The 17,888-nt window shown below is 36.1% G+C and overlaps 1 protein-coding gene across 7 annotated transcripts in view; it reads right to left on the bottom strand.

The window, feature by feature from the left end:
- Positions 1–681: 681 nt before the first annotated feature.
- FAR1 (fatty acyl-CoA reductase 1) overlaps positions 682–17,888 on the bottom strand; it is a 75,664-nt gene continuing 58,457 nt past the window's right edge. For all 7 annotated transcript variants that reach the window (XM_065943800.1, XM_065943798.1, XM_065943805.1 and 4 more), the window contains 3 exons: positions 10,093–10,222; positions 7,803–7,930; positions 682–4,380 (listed from right to left, as the gene is read on the bottom strand). In XM_065943800.1, coding sequence (XP_065799872.1) covers positions 4,218–4,380; positions 7,803–7,930; positions 10,093–10,222 — 421 coding nt within the window. In that variant the 3' untranslated portion in view covers positions 682–4,217. The remainder of the gene's footprint in view (positions 4,381–7,802; positions 7,931–10,092; positions 10,223–17,888) is intronic.

Below are 17,888 nucleotides of genomic sequence, written 5' to 3'. Positions count from 1 at the left end.
AAAATCACACGCATCTGTATGTTTACGTTCAGGTGTATTTGTTAAAAGATAAAGAAAGCCATTCTAATACTAGGTTGAGTCACATGAGATTATCTTCATAGTTCAAGGACCATCAACTATTGGCATTAATAATTCGTATTTCAGCCTCAACTTTCTAGTTATACTTTGCTCTCAAAAACTGAAGATAAGCTCTTCACAGATAAATGTGGAAAGAGAAAGAAGGAAAGAGAAAGAAAGAATTAGATACTCTGTATAACAGCAGAAAATAAAGGAATTTTGCTTCCAAAGCACCTCTGGAGGATCCCTAATTCAACCCCATAAAGCTGTAACATACACCTAAGTCAAATGTCTAGGAGAGAATCTTAAGGTAAATATTTTGAAGAGAATAATTAGGAATGCTTATTTTTTTTAATGAATTCAGAAAAATCTCCACTGTCTCTTCATCTTGTATAAAAATACAGGTATTATATGTGATCTGTGATGAAGGAAGAAAGGGAAGGAAGGAGAGAGGGAGGGAAGGAGTGGGGAGGGAAGAAGGAAAAGTAAGGGAGAAAGAAAGAAAAAGACAATTATAGCCTTATTAACCAACCATAAAGATACTATACTCACACTTATCACTTAACATTTTTCTATATAAATATAGTTTACAGCCATCAACTTGTAAAAGAACACATCAAACTTAATGTTAATCAAATTTTTTTAATAAAGAAAAATCAAAGGACTTAACAAATATACTCAAATGACAAAGATGATTTGTTTAGGAATCTTAATGATAGAGATGTATGCTAAGAGTATCACCATTAAAAAAAAAAGACATTCTATGACTAGAAAATACCTCAAGATAAAAATATTAATTCAATAAGAAAATATTTCATATTTCTTTATCACAGAGACTGTAGATTTAATTAACTCATTCTATATTAAGTTATGCAGTATACATTCCTTTCTTTAGTTGCTCATGCAAAAGAATACGGAGTTTTTCTCAAAATAGAACAAGTCAGTGCCAAGAGTTTCAAGTCATGACTTAAGAGTCAAGCCTAGAAGAGCTTGGCTTGGAAGGCCATTTATATTCACCTGTACCCTGGCCTGATATCAGCTCTCTCCTTTTTTATGGTTACACTCTATTACTAATGAATGGTTCTTAATACTTACTCAACAGACAAGTTACAACAAATGTATTTATAAATTAATGTGATATCATTCAACAGGGAGGAGAGTACGTGGAACCTAACTGACACCCTGGCACTGCTTTCAGAAAAACCACCTCATTCCAGCTAATAAATAAAAATATTTTAACACAAAGTATTCATCCTGCCTATGTGCTTCCCTTAAAATGCGGTGTAAGAGACTTAGAATTCAATAAAATTAGGATACAAAAAAATAATGAATACACCTTAAGAAAGGTAAAAAGTGTAAGTGAGAACTGTTTCCTATAATTCTAACCACATTACCTCATGAGTAACTTTCAGAACAATTATTGTAAAAAAACAAATACTATAATGGAAATATAGGGATTCATTTATTACTTTTTGGTTTACAAACAAAGGCACCCAATAATGCTTCTATTTCTTATAAAAGACTATCGATATACATTTAAAACAAAAAAGCAAAAAATCCTGAACCTACAGACAAGCACAGAAAAGGGAGAGAAATAAGATTTTTCTCTTCCTGCTTCCAAATTTTATAGCACAGATTCAGAAAATGTTTATTTTATGCCGCCCCCAAGTCAAAGAATGTACTGCCATGCTTCTCCGTGATGAGTTATCAAACATATTAATGTTGCCAAGTCAAGTTTACTTAGAGTTACAATGACTTCACAAGTGACAAATGCATATGCCAGAATTATAAGAATCAAGAGTGAATGGGGGAAAAAACAATGTTTATAATGTAGCTTTATCAAATGAGTTAAATGATTTATTAGATTTATTTAACAGGCTATCCTGTTAAAATTTGAGTCTGTGTGTAAAAATATAATCAGAAAGAACTAAAAAACTAGGTCTAGCAAATGACATCAATACAAATGATTTCTAAAATCTTTATGTTTGAGTTAAAGTTGGCGAGGATTAACAACCTATGTATGTTTTATACTAATCTTAAAACTTTTAAGTTCCAGAATGACATATTAATTTATTCATTAGCTTTCTTTTGACAAAAGAATTCTAAGCACACAAAACTAATACAGTGGCCTTAGCACCCTCCCAATTATCATTTCCTCAAGTTAGATTACAATAATAATGACAGAGTTCAAAGATACACACCTCCCATGTACTTCACATGCCTGCTAAAGTTGTACCTGATTCTTTTGTAAGATACAGATAATTCATCTAAGTTTATTCAGCAGATGTATAAAAATCATACAAATGTTAGCATATTTTCAACACATTATGGAAATGTATTGGAGAGACGGAGCATTCAAGGGATAGAGCATCTATAGTTAATTATGTGGGCCACTTTAAATCAAAGGCATCATCATTTATTCCATTCTTAGACACTGCCATGGTCTCTCACACCTTATAAAAGGTATGGTCCTAGACCAGAGACTTCAGTATCACTGCAAAAAATATATATATATATTTATATACATATTTCTTTTAAAATAATGTTTTAAAAGTTTACTACAGAAAATCTGGCTTCAACATGGAAGCATCTTCCTTTTCAAGATTATACACCTGCATGGAAGAAGGTGATTTCCTTTACACTTAATTTTTTCACAATAATAAAATAAACTTCTTATACATTGCATCTGAATTGACAAAGAAAATTAAGATTAAAGTTCTATGTAACTTTTTGTACTGTAAACTGACTTCATCAAATATATTCAAGATACACTGTTAATGATTTAAATATAGTACAACTTGATCAGCTAAATTAGAACATGTTATGCTGATCTGTTAAACCAAATGTGTGTTACAACAGTAAGGAGAATTAACTACTATTAAGATTTAAAGGGAATTGTAATGTATCATTAAAATATACATCAATTTTCTTGCTATTACTTGTTTCTATAACTCATTTCTTTCTAAAAGCTAAAACCACATGCACAAAAAATAAAAGGTATCTTTAAACTCATTCAACAGTTTGCTACTTTATGTGGTATGTAAATAAAGTTCTTTATTTAATCTTATACACATTATTCTATGCATTATTTTTCTTGAAGGAATTCAGCTCTCAAGGTCAAAAGTTAGTATGTGTTTACACACATATGAGAACATTTTCTTAATGTTATGACTACCTGCAAATACATTCTTCCATAGTAATGTACTTTCAGCTTTAATTGGACAGTATAAGCCTTTTAAAGTCCCATTAGTAAAATCTATAAAGAGAGGCGAGCACAAGTATGATGAACCCCTCCCTGTGCCCACACCTCCTTATCAAGGTCTCAAGGAATCATCCAGCTTCAAAACAGGAACAAAATGTCACAGAATTGGTTGTTATTTGGTCATAATGTGGTCAAGAAAAATGTACTCCTATTCTTCTTAATACTAATAGTTTTAGTGAATTTTCATTTTCCTTCTAAAAACACATGGCATATGCTGATATGGATTCTCAAACTCATTTAGATCCAGTAGGGTCTCTATAATAATATATAGCCTTCTGATTATGAAAGTAACTGACTGCTTATAGAAAATGATATGTATCAGACCTCTAACCAGAGAAAAAAGGAAAATGAAAACGTGCCTTTCACATTTGAGACCATTCAGTAACTTACAGGATGATGTGAAAATAGTCTGGCTGTAATTTTAACAAAACTAAAAATCACTTCAACTGATGATAAAAATCAAACAGTGAAGAATCAAATATCTACCAACTTAGTTAGTATTCCCATCCAAATAAATGCTTTCCACTGTACTAAATATTATAATTAGAAAATCACTCTATGTTAAGGCATATTTTAATTAGTATGGTCCAGAATTGCACAGTTATATTGGTCAGTGTTCCTATCTCCCCCCTCCTACCCTTACCCAACCCTATTCCCCAGGGATCAAAATGCTGAGTCATGGTTTTGGTGGCTATTACAGATTTGAGTTGGCATACCACAGTGTATTCACTAGGCTTTTATGAGTATACATTAAAATGTTACATAAAATGTACCATAATTTACTCCACATTCTGAGCTAAGATGGTTTAATGTCTTGACAAAAGGTGAAATGACTTAAGTACATTTTATACATTTAGACCACCATATGCATAGATGTTCTAATGCTAAATTCTTGTCTTCAGTATCTCATAGTGCTGGATGCTCGGAAGTAAGACAGAAACTTGTAACACAGACTAACCACAAAGTACCAGATGTTTCTTGCCATTTGTGATCTTGCAATAAAAATGCGCCAAATCAGGATCACAAGGATAGTATTGAAACCGTAACGTATGTTCCTCAACCTGGAAAGCAGATCAAGAAATGTATTGGATACTATCTTCTAGAAAAGAATATTACTGGATAGCAGATAATTCATATTCAATTCTTAATCTAATCAAAGTTCAAATCCATATTAATTTGAAACTTACTTAAAAATTAAGTAGAAATTAGAAAGTTAGCAAACATCAGAAACACCTGACTATGCACATTCTGGACAGCAGTCCATCAAACAATGCATTATTTCTATTAACAATAACAACACAAAGTTTTTGTAACATTTGGGATGTAAATTTACTTATTAACAAGTACTATTAAGCAGCCTTCTGTATGCCCTAAATGGTGCTAGACAACAAGTGTGTTGGGTAAAACAGAAATATCTTTGGTACTTCCAGAGCTTATCTCATCTAGAAAGGGAGATTAACTACATACATCATCCTACAGACAAAATAAATATTTTTGGACATCTTTAGCTGCTTACAAGTTGTCAGACAAAAGAACTTACTCCTTCAGGTATAGTTCTCTGTCAAGATCAAAAGTCAACTGGATAAGTCCTCATACCATGAATGAAACATGGTACTTGCTCTACATAGGAAGACGCTCCCATTCTCAAAGAGCAAGATGCTCATGTTTCAAAACATTTTTGACATTTATTTAATGGTGTTAGAAAGGAATGTAAATTCTTTAGGTATGTCATAACATTACATAAATACCACTAACTTAAACAGGCAGTGAAAGATATAGGACTACAGTTGATCCTTAAACAATGCGGGGGTTGGGGCATCAATCCTGCACACAATTGAAAACCCAAATATAACTTCATAGTCAGTCCTTCTTACCTGTATTTCTGTATCAGTAAATTCAACCAACTCCACGTTGTGTGGTACTATAGTATGTATTTACTGAAAAAACACCACGTATAAATGGACCCACACAGTTCAAATCTATGTTATTCAATGCTTAACTGTACAATATATGAGCAATGGGTGTAGACAAAAGAACTTTCCTCTGCCACTTAATACAATATGACCTTTCAAATAAAACTTCCGTAAGTCTCCATTTCTTCATCTACACAACTATCTGCCCTATAAAGTCTCAAAGAGTTGAAAGAGCAAGAATAATGTGAGTTTTGAAAACTGTTATAAAAATGGTATTAAAATTACTATGAATAAAAGAGATTACTATTAAAACTAACTGCATCTCTGAATAATGGATTAAGAGTAATTATTTCTCTCCTGTTTTCTAAGTGTTTTTTAACAATTAGTACATATTAATTTTATAAGAGACTAAGGGAAAAAGAATGTGAAAGACTAGAGATCTCGTCAAGAAAATGAGAGATACCAAGGGAACATTTCACGCAAAGATGGGTTTGATAAAGGACAGAAATGGTATGGACCTAACAGAAGCAGAAGATGCTAAGAAGAGGTGGCAAGAATACACAGAAGAACTGTACAAAAAAGATCTTCACACCCAGATAATCACAATGGTATGATCACTCACCTAGAGCCAGATATCCTGGAGTGTGAAGTCAAGCGGGCCTTAGAAAGCATCACTACAAACAAAGCTAGTGGAGGTGATGGAATTCCAGTTGAGCTATTTCAAATCCTAAAAGATGATGCTGTAAAAGTGCTGCACTCAATATGCCAGCAAATTTGGGAAACTCAGCAGTGGCCACAGGACTGGAAAAGGTCAGTTTTCATTCCAGTCCCTAACAAAGGCAATCCCAAAGAGTGCTCAAACTACCGTCCAGTTGCAGTCATCTCACACGCTAGTAAAGTAATGCTCAAAATTCTCCAAGCCAGGCTTCAGCAATACGTGAACCGAGAATTTCCAGTGGTACAAGCTGGATTTGGAAAAGGGAGAGGAACCAGAGATCAAATTGCCAACATCTGCTGGATCATCGAAAAAGCAAGAGAGTTCCAGAAAAACATCTATTTCTGCTTTATTGACTATGCCAAAGCCTTCGACTGCGTGGATCACAATAAACTGTGGAAAATTCTGAAAGAGATGGGAATACCAGACCACCTGACTGCCTCTTGAGAAACCTGTATGCAGGTCAGGAAGCAACAGTTAGAACTGGACATGGAACAACAGACTGGTTCCAAATAGGAAAGGGAGTACATCAAGGCTGTATATTGTCACCCTGCTTATTTAACTTATATGCAGAGTACATCATGAGAAACGCTGGGCTGGAGGAAGCACAAGCTGGAATCAAGATTGCTGGGAGAAATATCAATAACCTCAGATATGCAGATGACACCACTCTTATGGCAGAAAGTGAAGATGAACTAAAAAGCCTCTTGATGAAAGTGAAAGAGGAGAGTGAAAAGGTTGGCTTAAAGCTCAACATTCAGAAAACTAAGATCATGGCATCTGGTCCCATCACCTCATGGGAAATAGATGGGGAGACAGTGCAAACAGTGTCAGACTTTATTTTTTTGGGCTCCAAAATCACTGCAGATGGTGACTGCAGCCATGAAATTAAAAGACGCTTACTCCTTGGAAGGAAAGTTATGACCAACCTAGATAGCATATTAAAAAGCAGAGACATTACTTTGCCAACAAAGGTCCCTCTGATCAAGGCTATGGTTTTTCCAGGGGTCATGTATGGATGTGAGAGTCGGACTGTGAAGAAAGCTGAGCGCCGAAAAATTGATGCTTTTGAACTATGGTGTTGGTGAAGACTTGAGAGTCCCTTGGACTGCAAGGAGATCCAACCAGTCCATCCTGAAGGAGATCAGCCCTGGGTGTTCATTGGAAGGACTGATGCTGAAGCTGAAACTCCAATACTTTGGCCACCTCATGTGAAGAGCTGATTCACTGGAAAAGACCCTGATGCTGAGAGGGATTGGGGACAGGAGGAGAAGGGAACGACAGAGGATGAGATGGCTGGATGGCATCACTGACTCGATGGGCATGAGTTTGAGTAAACTCCGGAAGTTGGTGATGGAGAGGGAGGCCTGGCGTGCTGCGATTCATGGGGTCGCAAAGAGTCAGACATGACTGAGCGACTGAACTGAACTGAACTGAAGGGAAAAAGAATAACTATTTATAAACAAAGAAAAAGCTCTACACTGAATAATGTATTATTAGATCTCTTTTCCTCTTCTAGAGATGTATTTCAATAAGGTAGAAGAAACTTTACATTATCTCCAGTTTAAAATACATTTTTATTATCTCCTGATATCTTTACTTTTTCAGTAGCAAGAAGGGAAGATAAAAGTGATATTTAAAACTAAATTCCACTTGACTTTCTTACTAATGAATAGTATAAACTTCAGTAAGGTTCAATAGTCATAGGCTAAATCAAACTACCAGAGTTACAGTCCAAAGCCAACCACTTTCCTAAATACAATATATTATTAGCAATATCTCAATATAACAGCTTAGGAAAAAACTAGTATTTCATAAGGAAGACAAGATGAAATCAAACCCATATAAAACTTACTTGTTCAGATGTTTTCTAGCTGCAGGAAGGCCAGACATTTCTTCATTCAGAACATATTTCTTAGTTCCCATACAGTAGTTCTCTATATATTCTGCCCAATGTAACTGCCGTACATCAATATTAAAAGTCTACATAAACAAAAAAATTACTGGTTATTTTCTTGAATAATTTTTTTCATAACCAGTCAAAAATTAACTTTTTCCAAAGGCTAATTCCACAGGACATGCTTACAAAATGTTTACCATATTAATTTTTAAAATCTTACTGCTACTCACAAAAAAAGTTCTTACTCCTATTGCATTATCTTCCATTAAACACAGAAACAATACACTTATTTCCAGTTTACTTGTATCTACAGCATCTCTTCCTTTCGAACATCTTGCATTTTACACAGATTAATTTTCCTAGAGAATAGTATTGACATTGAGAAAGAATGTGGCTTTCTTTTTTTAAGAAGAACGAAAGCTGGCTTAGGAGTTTAAGTAACAATAAGTAGGCCATTTGATGAAAATAGTAGATAAATATAGAAAAGAAAGCATTATAAAAATGCTACTTCATGACAAAATAAGAGGGCTATACTCTGCTCAGAGCTCTTCCACACACAATCAGGTAATTTTTTTGGTGTGATAAACAGATTATTCACAATTTAATTTACCATCACACTTCTCTGAAAATAGCAAGCTCTAGACTAAAAATAAAAAGCTACCATAAACAAATCATTACAGTACCACAGCACTGAAATGGAGACTTAAGATATGAGATAATATGAGAAGGTCATACATTTGTGTAACTGGATTCCCACAGGAAAAGTGAAAAAGAATAGAAAAAAAGCAGTATCTAAAAAGACAATGGCTGGAAATTTTCCAAAAATTATAAGCCATCAGGCCACAGATTCAAAACACACACCTACCTTATATATACACATGTATCTATACACATGAGAGTAAAACTGCTGAAAGTCAAAGAAAGAAAATTTTTTTAAACCAGAAGAGGCACTGTAGATTACCTCCAAAGAAACAACTACTAGCCTGACCACTGACATCTCAAAAGAAGCAATGGAAGCTGAAAGTTTATGAGAAGATATCTTCCAAGTGCTCAAAGAAAGCTTGCTAACATAGAATTCTACAGCAGTATGAATATCATTGAAGAATAAAAATACTCCAATAATAAAAACTGAGATAATCTAACATCAATAGAAGACAAACACTAGAGAAAGTACACTAGTGGGTACTTTAGGCAGAATGAAAATGATTCCAGACTGAAGTCTGAAATCATCAGAGGAGGATGGAGGAAGAAATAAGAGCAGTAAAAAGACAACTATGCTGGTAAATCTATATGAATACTAATTGACTAGATTACACGTTTTAGCCTTTGCATTATCCAAGAAAAGGTGGAAGTATCAATATTTTATTAGGCCTTGCTAAATTAAGAAATGATACTAAAGCAGGAACAAATTAGCCTTCAGGCTTCCCTGATGGCTCAGTGGTAAAGAAACACCTGCCAATGCAGGAGATGCAGGTTCCACCCCTGGGTCAGGAAGATCCCCTGGAGAAGGAAACGGCAACCTCTCCAACACTGTGCCTAGGAAATCCCATGGACAGAGGAGCCTGGTGAGCTACAGTCTGTGCAGGAGCGAAAGAGCTGGACATTACTTAGCAACAACAGCGAAGCCAAACAAAAGAACCATTTCTAATTATGGGATGTAAGTAGAACACTAAAGTAACATATAACCACGTAAGTTAGTACGGGGTGGTAATCAGAGCTAAAATGTTTTATGGTCCTAAGTATCATTAAGGAAGAGGCTATACAAATTGCTCAATTCTTGTTAAGTATGCATCTTCAAGTATCTAAGGTAACCTTAAAAAGAAAATTGGTAAGAGTTTAAGTTTCAAACTAACAGAAAGCAAAATGTGGAATGGCAAAAAGTAGAAGACTATTTGAAAAACAATTTCTGAGACGTTTTCCTTAAAACTTAAAACAGTATTTGGGGGGAAAATGCATGAAGTAGTAAAAATTCTCTTTGAACCTGACATTAAAAGAGAAAAAGAGAATCAACATTTCAATCATGCTTTGAAAATATTTCTGCTACTCTCATACTTAATTATAAAATTCTAAGATAAAGCAACTTTATTTTATTACCAATTATGATTAAAAATGGGACACTATAAATAGATCAACTTTCTTATTGCATAATGGTTGTGGAAAATATCCAATTATTTCTCAGGTTGCTAATTAACATACTCTAATTAGTATGCTCCTTATTTTCTAATATAAAACAAAAAATACTTGCCTTTTTATCTTCAGGGTTTAGTTGATTCATTAACATATTGACATTGTCAGTATTCCAAACCCAAGAATTACTTGTGAAATATTCAAGTAACACCATAGCTCTGTGAAGACGAGTTATTGTTTTCATCATCCTGTATTGTAAGAAATACTGAGATTCATAATTTGCATAGATAAGGAAAAATATCACTACCACCCAGGGAGCCAATTTCTATTTTGAGACATTGACAGTAAAATAGTAACATGTAGTTCAATAAGTATACCAAATCACCAGGAAATAAGAATATTTCTGCATCTTGGAAGATTATATAAATGCAAAAAAAAAAAAATTAAGCAGCACTAAATGAAATTAATATTGCCTAAGGAGAGTTCTGCTGATATATGAAATGGAATATTTCAAGGCCAAATTTTCTACATATAATACTAAGCAAATAAATGAATTCAATTAGCATTCTTTTCCTTTTTTGTTCCTTAAATCACATTTTAGTTCAGCTTCATTTTAGTAAGATTTTCTGTGAATTCATAACATACTGTTACATTTTAATCTCAACTCTTCAGCATCATGGAAGCAAAGTATACAGAAATATTCATTTGCCATTTAGTTAACTCTATGTATTTTAATCAACTTGCTCTTGAACACCTAGAGGCGCCTGGACGTGCCATGAAATCAATGACTCATATTCACAACTTTCTCAAATAGATATTCAATATATTCCCTAATCTTCCCAAATCCCCAATATCCATCTTTATAGGAATAAGAAAGTTCGACGCTCTTCTGTTTCTTTTTAAAAGGGTGAGGGGCTTTAATCTTTAAATTTGGCATTTTATATATCATGGTTCACTGTAAGTCATTGATATCGCAACACTAACCAGAACAGTAACATCTACACAATAATAATCAATTATAGGGAGAGAAATAGAAGGCAGAACTTTTTGAAACAAACACCAAAAATTCCTAATCTCTGATAAAAAGAAAAATTATATGTGAAGAAATACTTTAAAAGAATTCTATTTATAGTCCCACAATTAGGATTAGTATTATGCAGTTTAGAGATCCCCAAATCAGGGCTTCAGAAATGGGAGAAATAGGAGAAAATGAGAACATTAGAAATGAGGAGGAAATCAAAACAGTAACATTAGCTAAGCAATTCTGACACATTCAATACATTTAGAAAGAAGCCCTGAATACAGAATACTGAAAGAAAATGAGACAACATGGACTATGTATGTAAAGAAGAACTGCACTTCAGTAAAGAAAGTAATTACAAAATAAAACCTCCATTAAACACGGAAAGAATTATTGAGCATCAAAGGCTAAATTTAGACAGGAAAAGTTCAAATAGAAAGAATTTGAAGGGAGGAGAAGATTTACAAGATTGGTAATTAACACCCACTATAGAATAGCCAGTATAGTATACCTGAATCACACATATACACATATTTGGCTAATGTGGCTTTCTGACATGCACCTTATTTTAGAAGTTTTTTTCCTAACTCCATTTTCACTGACAATTCTCACTTAGTCTTATTTTCAGATTCATTCAAGTGACAGAATTACCCTAAAAGTCAATCAGCGATTCTGCCATAATTACAATAAAAAATTGGAGAGGGAGAAGGAAATCTGAAAGGTCATATATTATGTTCACAGAACATTTATCAAATAATAAAAGTCTGGATTGAATACTATGGGAAACATAAATAGAAACTTAAAACTCTGCCCCACTAGTCTTTGGTTAAACATGCTGTCAGAGCAGGTCCTGGGACCACATTGTCCTGTATGTTCTGAGTATTCATTCTTTATTACAGCAACCTGAAAAAAATTCTTAAGAATTTTCAAAGGAGGGCAAGATTCTAACCATCATCTAGTCCAGGGTTCCTCAACCTCAGCATTATAGACATTTTAGGCCAGATAATTCTTAGTGGGAGGGGCTGCCATGTGCACTAAGACACTTGGCGGTATCTCTGGTCTCTACCACCCAGAGGCCAGTAACATCTACCCAGTTTGACGACTAAAAACATCTCCAAAAACCGTCCAGTGTCTCTTGAGGGAGGCAAAACTGCCCTCCACTGAGAATCACAAAAATAAAAACTTTAAACTAGAGAAAGTTAGCTAACTAACAAAACAACAAAAAAAAGGAGGCCACAGAACCATTTTTTAATACCATCTTTAAGAGAAAATAACTACTACATTTCAAGAGCTAGAGCAGATAACTTATACTGCTGCAATATGTTATAATATCATGCATTCTAGTCACCAGAGACTAGTCACCAGGAATCCATATGATGCATATCTGAGTTCTACTTTTAAAATTATACCCAGAATACAGTTAAGTCAGATTTTTATCAAGTCGACTGACACTCAGAACAATGCAAATGAGTAAAATAGACACCATGAATGACATGACTGACATCTAGTTCAGTTCAGTCACTCAATCTCGTCCGACTCTTTGCGACCCCATGAATCGCAGCACGCCAGGCCTCCCTCTCCATCACCAACTTCCGGAGTTTACTCAAACTCATGCCCATCGAGTCAGTGATGCCATCCAGCCATCTCATCCTCTGTCGTTCCCTTCTCCTCCTGTCCCCAATCCCTCTCAGCATCAGGGTCTTTTCCAGTGAATCAGCTCTTCACATGAGGTGGCCAAAGTATTGGAGTTTCAGCTTCAGCATCAGTCCTTCCAATGAACACCCAGGGCTGATCTCCTTCAGGATGGACTGGTTGGATCTCCTTGCAGTCCAAGGGACTCTCAAGTCTTCACCAACACCATAGTTCAAAAGCATCAATTTTTCGGCGCTCAGCTTTCTTCACAGTCCGACTCTCACATCCATACATGACCCCTGGAAAAACCATAGCCTTGATCAGAGGGACCTTTGTTGGCAAAGTAATGTCTCTGCTTTTTAATATGCTATCTAGGTTGGTCATAACTTTCCTTCCAAGGAGTAAGCGTCTTTTAATTTCATGGCTGCAGTCACCATCTGCAGTGATTTTGGAGCCCAAAAAAATAAAGTCTGACACTGTTTGCACTGTCTCCCCATCTATTTCCCATGAGGTGATGGGACCAGATGCCATGATCTTAGTTTTCTGAATGTTGAGCTTTAAGCCAACCTTTTCACTCTCCTCTTTCACTTTCATCAAGAGGCTTTTTAGTTCATCTTCACTTTCTGCCATAAGAGTGGTGTCATCTGCATATCTGAGGTTATTGATATTTCTCCCAGCAATCTTGATTCCAGCTTGTGCTTCCTCCAGCCCAGCGTTTCTCATGATGTACTCTGCATATAAGTTAAATAAGCAGGGTGACAATATACAGCCTTGATGTACTCCCTTTCCTATTTGGAACCAGTCTGTTGTTCCATGTCCAGTTCTAACTGTTGCTTCCTGACCTGCATACAGGTTTCTCAAGAGGCAGTCAGGTGGTCTGGTATTCCCATCTCTTTCAGAATTTTCCACAGTTTATTGTGATCCACGCAGTCGAAGGCTTTGGCATAGTCAATAAAGCAGAAATAGATGTTTTTCTGGAACTCTCTTGCTTTTTCGATGATCCAGCAGATGTTGGCAATTTGATCTCTGGTTCCTCTCCCTTTTCCAAATCCAGCTTGTACCACTGGAAATTCTCGGTTCACGTATTGCTGAAGCCTGGCTTGGAGAATTTTGAGCATTACTTTACTAGCGTGTGAGATGACTGCAACTGGACGGTAGTTTGAGCACTCTTTGGGATTGCCTTTGTTAGGGACTGGAATGAAAACTGACCTTTTCCAGTCCTGTGGCCACTGCTGAGTTTCCCAAATTTGCTGGCATATTGAGTGCAGCACTTTTACAGCATCATCTTTTAGGATTTGAAATAGCTCAACTGGAATTCCATCACCTCCACTAGCTTTGTTCGTAGTGATGCCCTCCAAGGCCCACCTGACCTCACACTCCAGGATGTCTGGCTCTAGGTAAGTGATCATACCATTGTGATTATCTGGGTGTGAAGATCTTTTTTGTACAGTTCTTCTGTGTATTCTTGCCACCTCTTCTTAGCATCTTCTGCTTCTGTTAGGTCCATACCATTTCTGTCCTTTATCAAACCCATCTTTGCGTGAAATGTTCCCTTGGTATCTCTCATTTTCTTGACGAGATCTCTAGTCTTTCCCATTCTGTTGTTTTCCTCTATTTCTTTGCATTGATCACTGAGGAAGGCTTTCTTATCTCTCCTGGCTGTTCTTTGGAACTCTGCATTCAAATGGGAATATCTTTCCTTTTCGCCTTAGCTTTTCACTTCTCTTCTTTTCACAGCTATCTGTAAGGCCTTCTCAGACAGTCATTTTGCCTTTTTGCATTTCTTTTCCCTGGGGATGGTCTTGATTCCCGTCTCCTGTACAATGTCAGGAACCTCTGTCCATAGTTCATCAGGCTCTCTGTCTATCAGATCTAGTCCCTTAAATCTATTTCTCACTTCCACTGTATAGTCATAAGGGATTTGATTTAGGTCATACCTGAATGGTCTAGTGGTTTCCCCTACTTTCTTCAGTTTAAGTCTGAATTTGTCAATAAGGAGTTCATGATCTGAGCCACAGTCAGCTCCCAGTCTTGTTTTTGCTGAGTTTAATGCAAAAGCAGGCATTATATTAAGGTCCTAATGTAAGGTGTAGAGGCTACTACTTTGCTCAGCAAATATCTAAAGAAATTTAATAATATAAATTATAAGACTTTATATTTAACATTTGAGGCTTCCCTGGTGGCTCAAATGGTAAAGAAGTTGCCCTCAATGCAAGACACCTGGGTTAGATCCCTGGGTGGGGAAGATCCCCGGGAAAAGGGAATGGCAACCCACTCCAGTTTTCTTTGCCTGGAAAATTCCATGGACAGAGAAATCTGGTAGGCTACAGTCCATGGGGTTGCGAAGAGTCAGACATGACTGAGCAACTATCACCACATTTTTAACATTTATAAAATTGCCTAAATAAAAACCGTTATGTCTCTTGTTGCTTTTAAAGTGTAAGCTCCCAAAGCATTCCTGGTTTGATATTTAGAAAGCCTTGTAGAGGACAAACTTCAGTTAAGAAGACTCTTTATTTGATGCTTCCTATTTGTAGCAAATTTTGATTCCCAAAGGTGGCTGCAAATATTATCTCCCATCTTATATGTTCACCTACAATATCACCTTAACTATTAAGAGGTCCCATTAAGAGGTGAAGGTAACTTATATCAACAGAATGAGGTAGAAGTGATACTGTGACTTCTGTGGGGAGGTAAGAAAACGTAAGGTAGCTTTCTGCCTTGCTCATTGGAATACTCACCCTTGAAGCCTTCAGAGGTCATGTATGCTGTTCAATTCCCCCTGAGGCTCCCACATTGTGAGGAAGCCCAAATTAGTCCATGTGCAGAGACCATATTGAAAGGTTCTAACACTATATGAAGAGAGAAAATGTCTGGCCACCCAGCTGCTCAGCACCCTTCCTCTCCTTTACCATTCCCTACAGTGTACCTGGCTCTAGTCCCTATGACTGCAATCACTTCTAAAAGAGAACCATCCCATCAAAGCTTTCTAGAACTTCTGACCCACAGAATGAAATGATTACTGTTTTAAGATACGAAGTCTGGTATCAATTTTATCTAAATTAAAAAAAAAAGATTCTAAATCTGAAAGATTTGTCATGCAGCACAAATAGTGGGAACAGATATATCAGTACTGGGAGTGTGGGACTGCTGCGATAGAAAAACTAAAACATGCAGTTCTGGCTTTAGGATTAGGTGGTAGACAGAAACTGTGAGGCCCTTGAGACCACTGATAAAACATGGAAGAACCAAAGATGTTAGTGGAAAAAATAGAAGGGCTATAAGGAAGCGTTGGTGAGTTTCAAGGTAAGTGAGGAAAATAATGTTGCAAGGTAGAAGAACAAAACTATTACCTATGGTCACATGGAAAACAGAAAATGTATCTAATAAACTTGATGATCTAAGCCAGGATTTCCTCAAAGAGGACAAAGATGATCTTAAAAAATGAACTATCTGGTTTTAGCGGAATTTAGAAACAACTTCTGATCAAAGATCAAATCAAGAATGCAGATCTAAGATTCTGTTAGGGCCTCAAAAAGATTAAAGTAGTATACTTCATAGAAACTTTCAGACAAAAGTTTCATTCTAGATGTTAAAGACATGTCTTACAGAGGCTCTAAGAGGCAGGATTTAAGAGTCTAAGGATATAAGAGGCAAAGATTTAAGACTCAAGGGTGCTGTTCCACAGCAACTTCATAACGAACCCAAGACAGAAGGATATGTCTCAAAAAGATCTGTGGGTATGGTTTTGGTCTAATGGACTGGATTGTTTTAAAACAAATACATGGGAAACACACACAATTTTAAAGGAATCATGAATTTACACTTAAAAGGTCAGAGACAGTACCAAATGCAAAGAGGCCTCTGCATTAAGGTCCAGCAAACCAGAGTTTAGGACCAAATAAATCTATTTTTAAAATAAAGTCTGACTGGAACACAGTCATGGTTGTTCATTTACATATTGTCTGAGGCTGCAGAATTGAGTAGTTACAAGGTGGAAGCTACATTTAAGAGCAGAGGTAAAAAGCTACAACAGAATCCATATGGCTCACAAAGACCGAAATATTTACTATATGGATCTCTGCTCTAAAGACTCCCAACTTTTTGTGGGCAGGAAGTAGGATAAGAAGGCTATTCAGCTGCAAACACAGGCCTTTTTATTTTTTTAAAGGGAAAAGAAGGATGACTCAGGAGAGAACCAAAACCTCAGAAAACAACCAGAGGGGGGGAATGAAACTCTAACTAAGAAACCATCAAACATACCCTGCTGGAATGCAGAGTTGTTATGGACCAGTGATTGCTGTGTGCCTCTTACTTCTTCTCTTTTGAACAAGACTGTCTAAATTATTTCCTATGCTTGTCTCACTATTGCACGTCAGATGGGCAGGAAGTAACCTGCCACTTTAGTTCACAGGTTTTCAGATCAATATTTGAGGAACTGTATCTGAAAAAGCTTCTTTCACAATTATAACAAATTTCACTAACCACACTGGCTTCAAGCTTTTGTCAGAGAGGTTTTGTGGGGAAAAAGCAAGAACGTTTTCCATGTAGGAGGAATATAAATTGTTGGGACTAGAAGACTGAGTACAGCAAACTGCACTTTCCAAAAATGATTGCAACAATACCTTTCACCTCACCGGTTCATTTACAAGATGATCTTGACTATTCTCTATATCCCTGCTCCTTGAATCTTGAAAGATCTGTGACTCGCCTGGGACTAAATGAATAAGGTGGAAATAGTGCTGCATAGTTTTCTTAAGTAGGTCAGAAAATGCACGTTGCTTCCACCTTGTCTGCTGAAGCTCTTTTCCTTGAAGCCTCCAGTTGTCATGTAAGCAGTCCAGCTCCCCTAAGGCAACCACTGGTCCTTGCAAAGACACTCTATGAAAAGATCCGGATACCACATGAAGAGACAATGATACTAGCTGTTCCACTGCACGTCCCCCTTTCAGTTCCATCTGACCTCAATCACATGAAAGACCTCTAAGCCAAAGCTGCCCAGTGGATCCCTTCCTAAATTCCAGATGCTGAGAGAAGCAATAAACTGAAAGAAATGATACAATGACTATTGCTGTTTTAAGCCACTAAGTTTGAGATAATTTGTTATGCATCAATATCTATTATAAATTATTTAATCAACTCTGGTTCTTCATTTAAGTTTACTAAGCCCCCTTTTCTGTGTAAAGCATTGTGATATATTTAACTTATTTTACTTTTTGAACCTAGTTTTGATTTTTCTGCCTTAATCTACATAAAATCTA

The sequence above is a fragment of the Muntiacus reevesi genome, chromosome 9 (genome assembly GCF_963930625.1).
Source record: "Muntiacus reevesi chromosome 9, mMunRee1.1, whole genome shotgun sequence".
In the NCBI taxonomy this organism is placed as follows: domain Eukaryota; kingdom Metazoa; phylum Chordata; class Mammalia; order Artiodactyla; family Cervidae; genus Muntiacus; species Muntiacus reevesi.
Note: the sequence above shows the minus strand (reverse complement) of the source record. Positions and strands in the feature narration are given on the sequence as shown.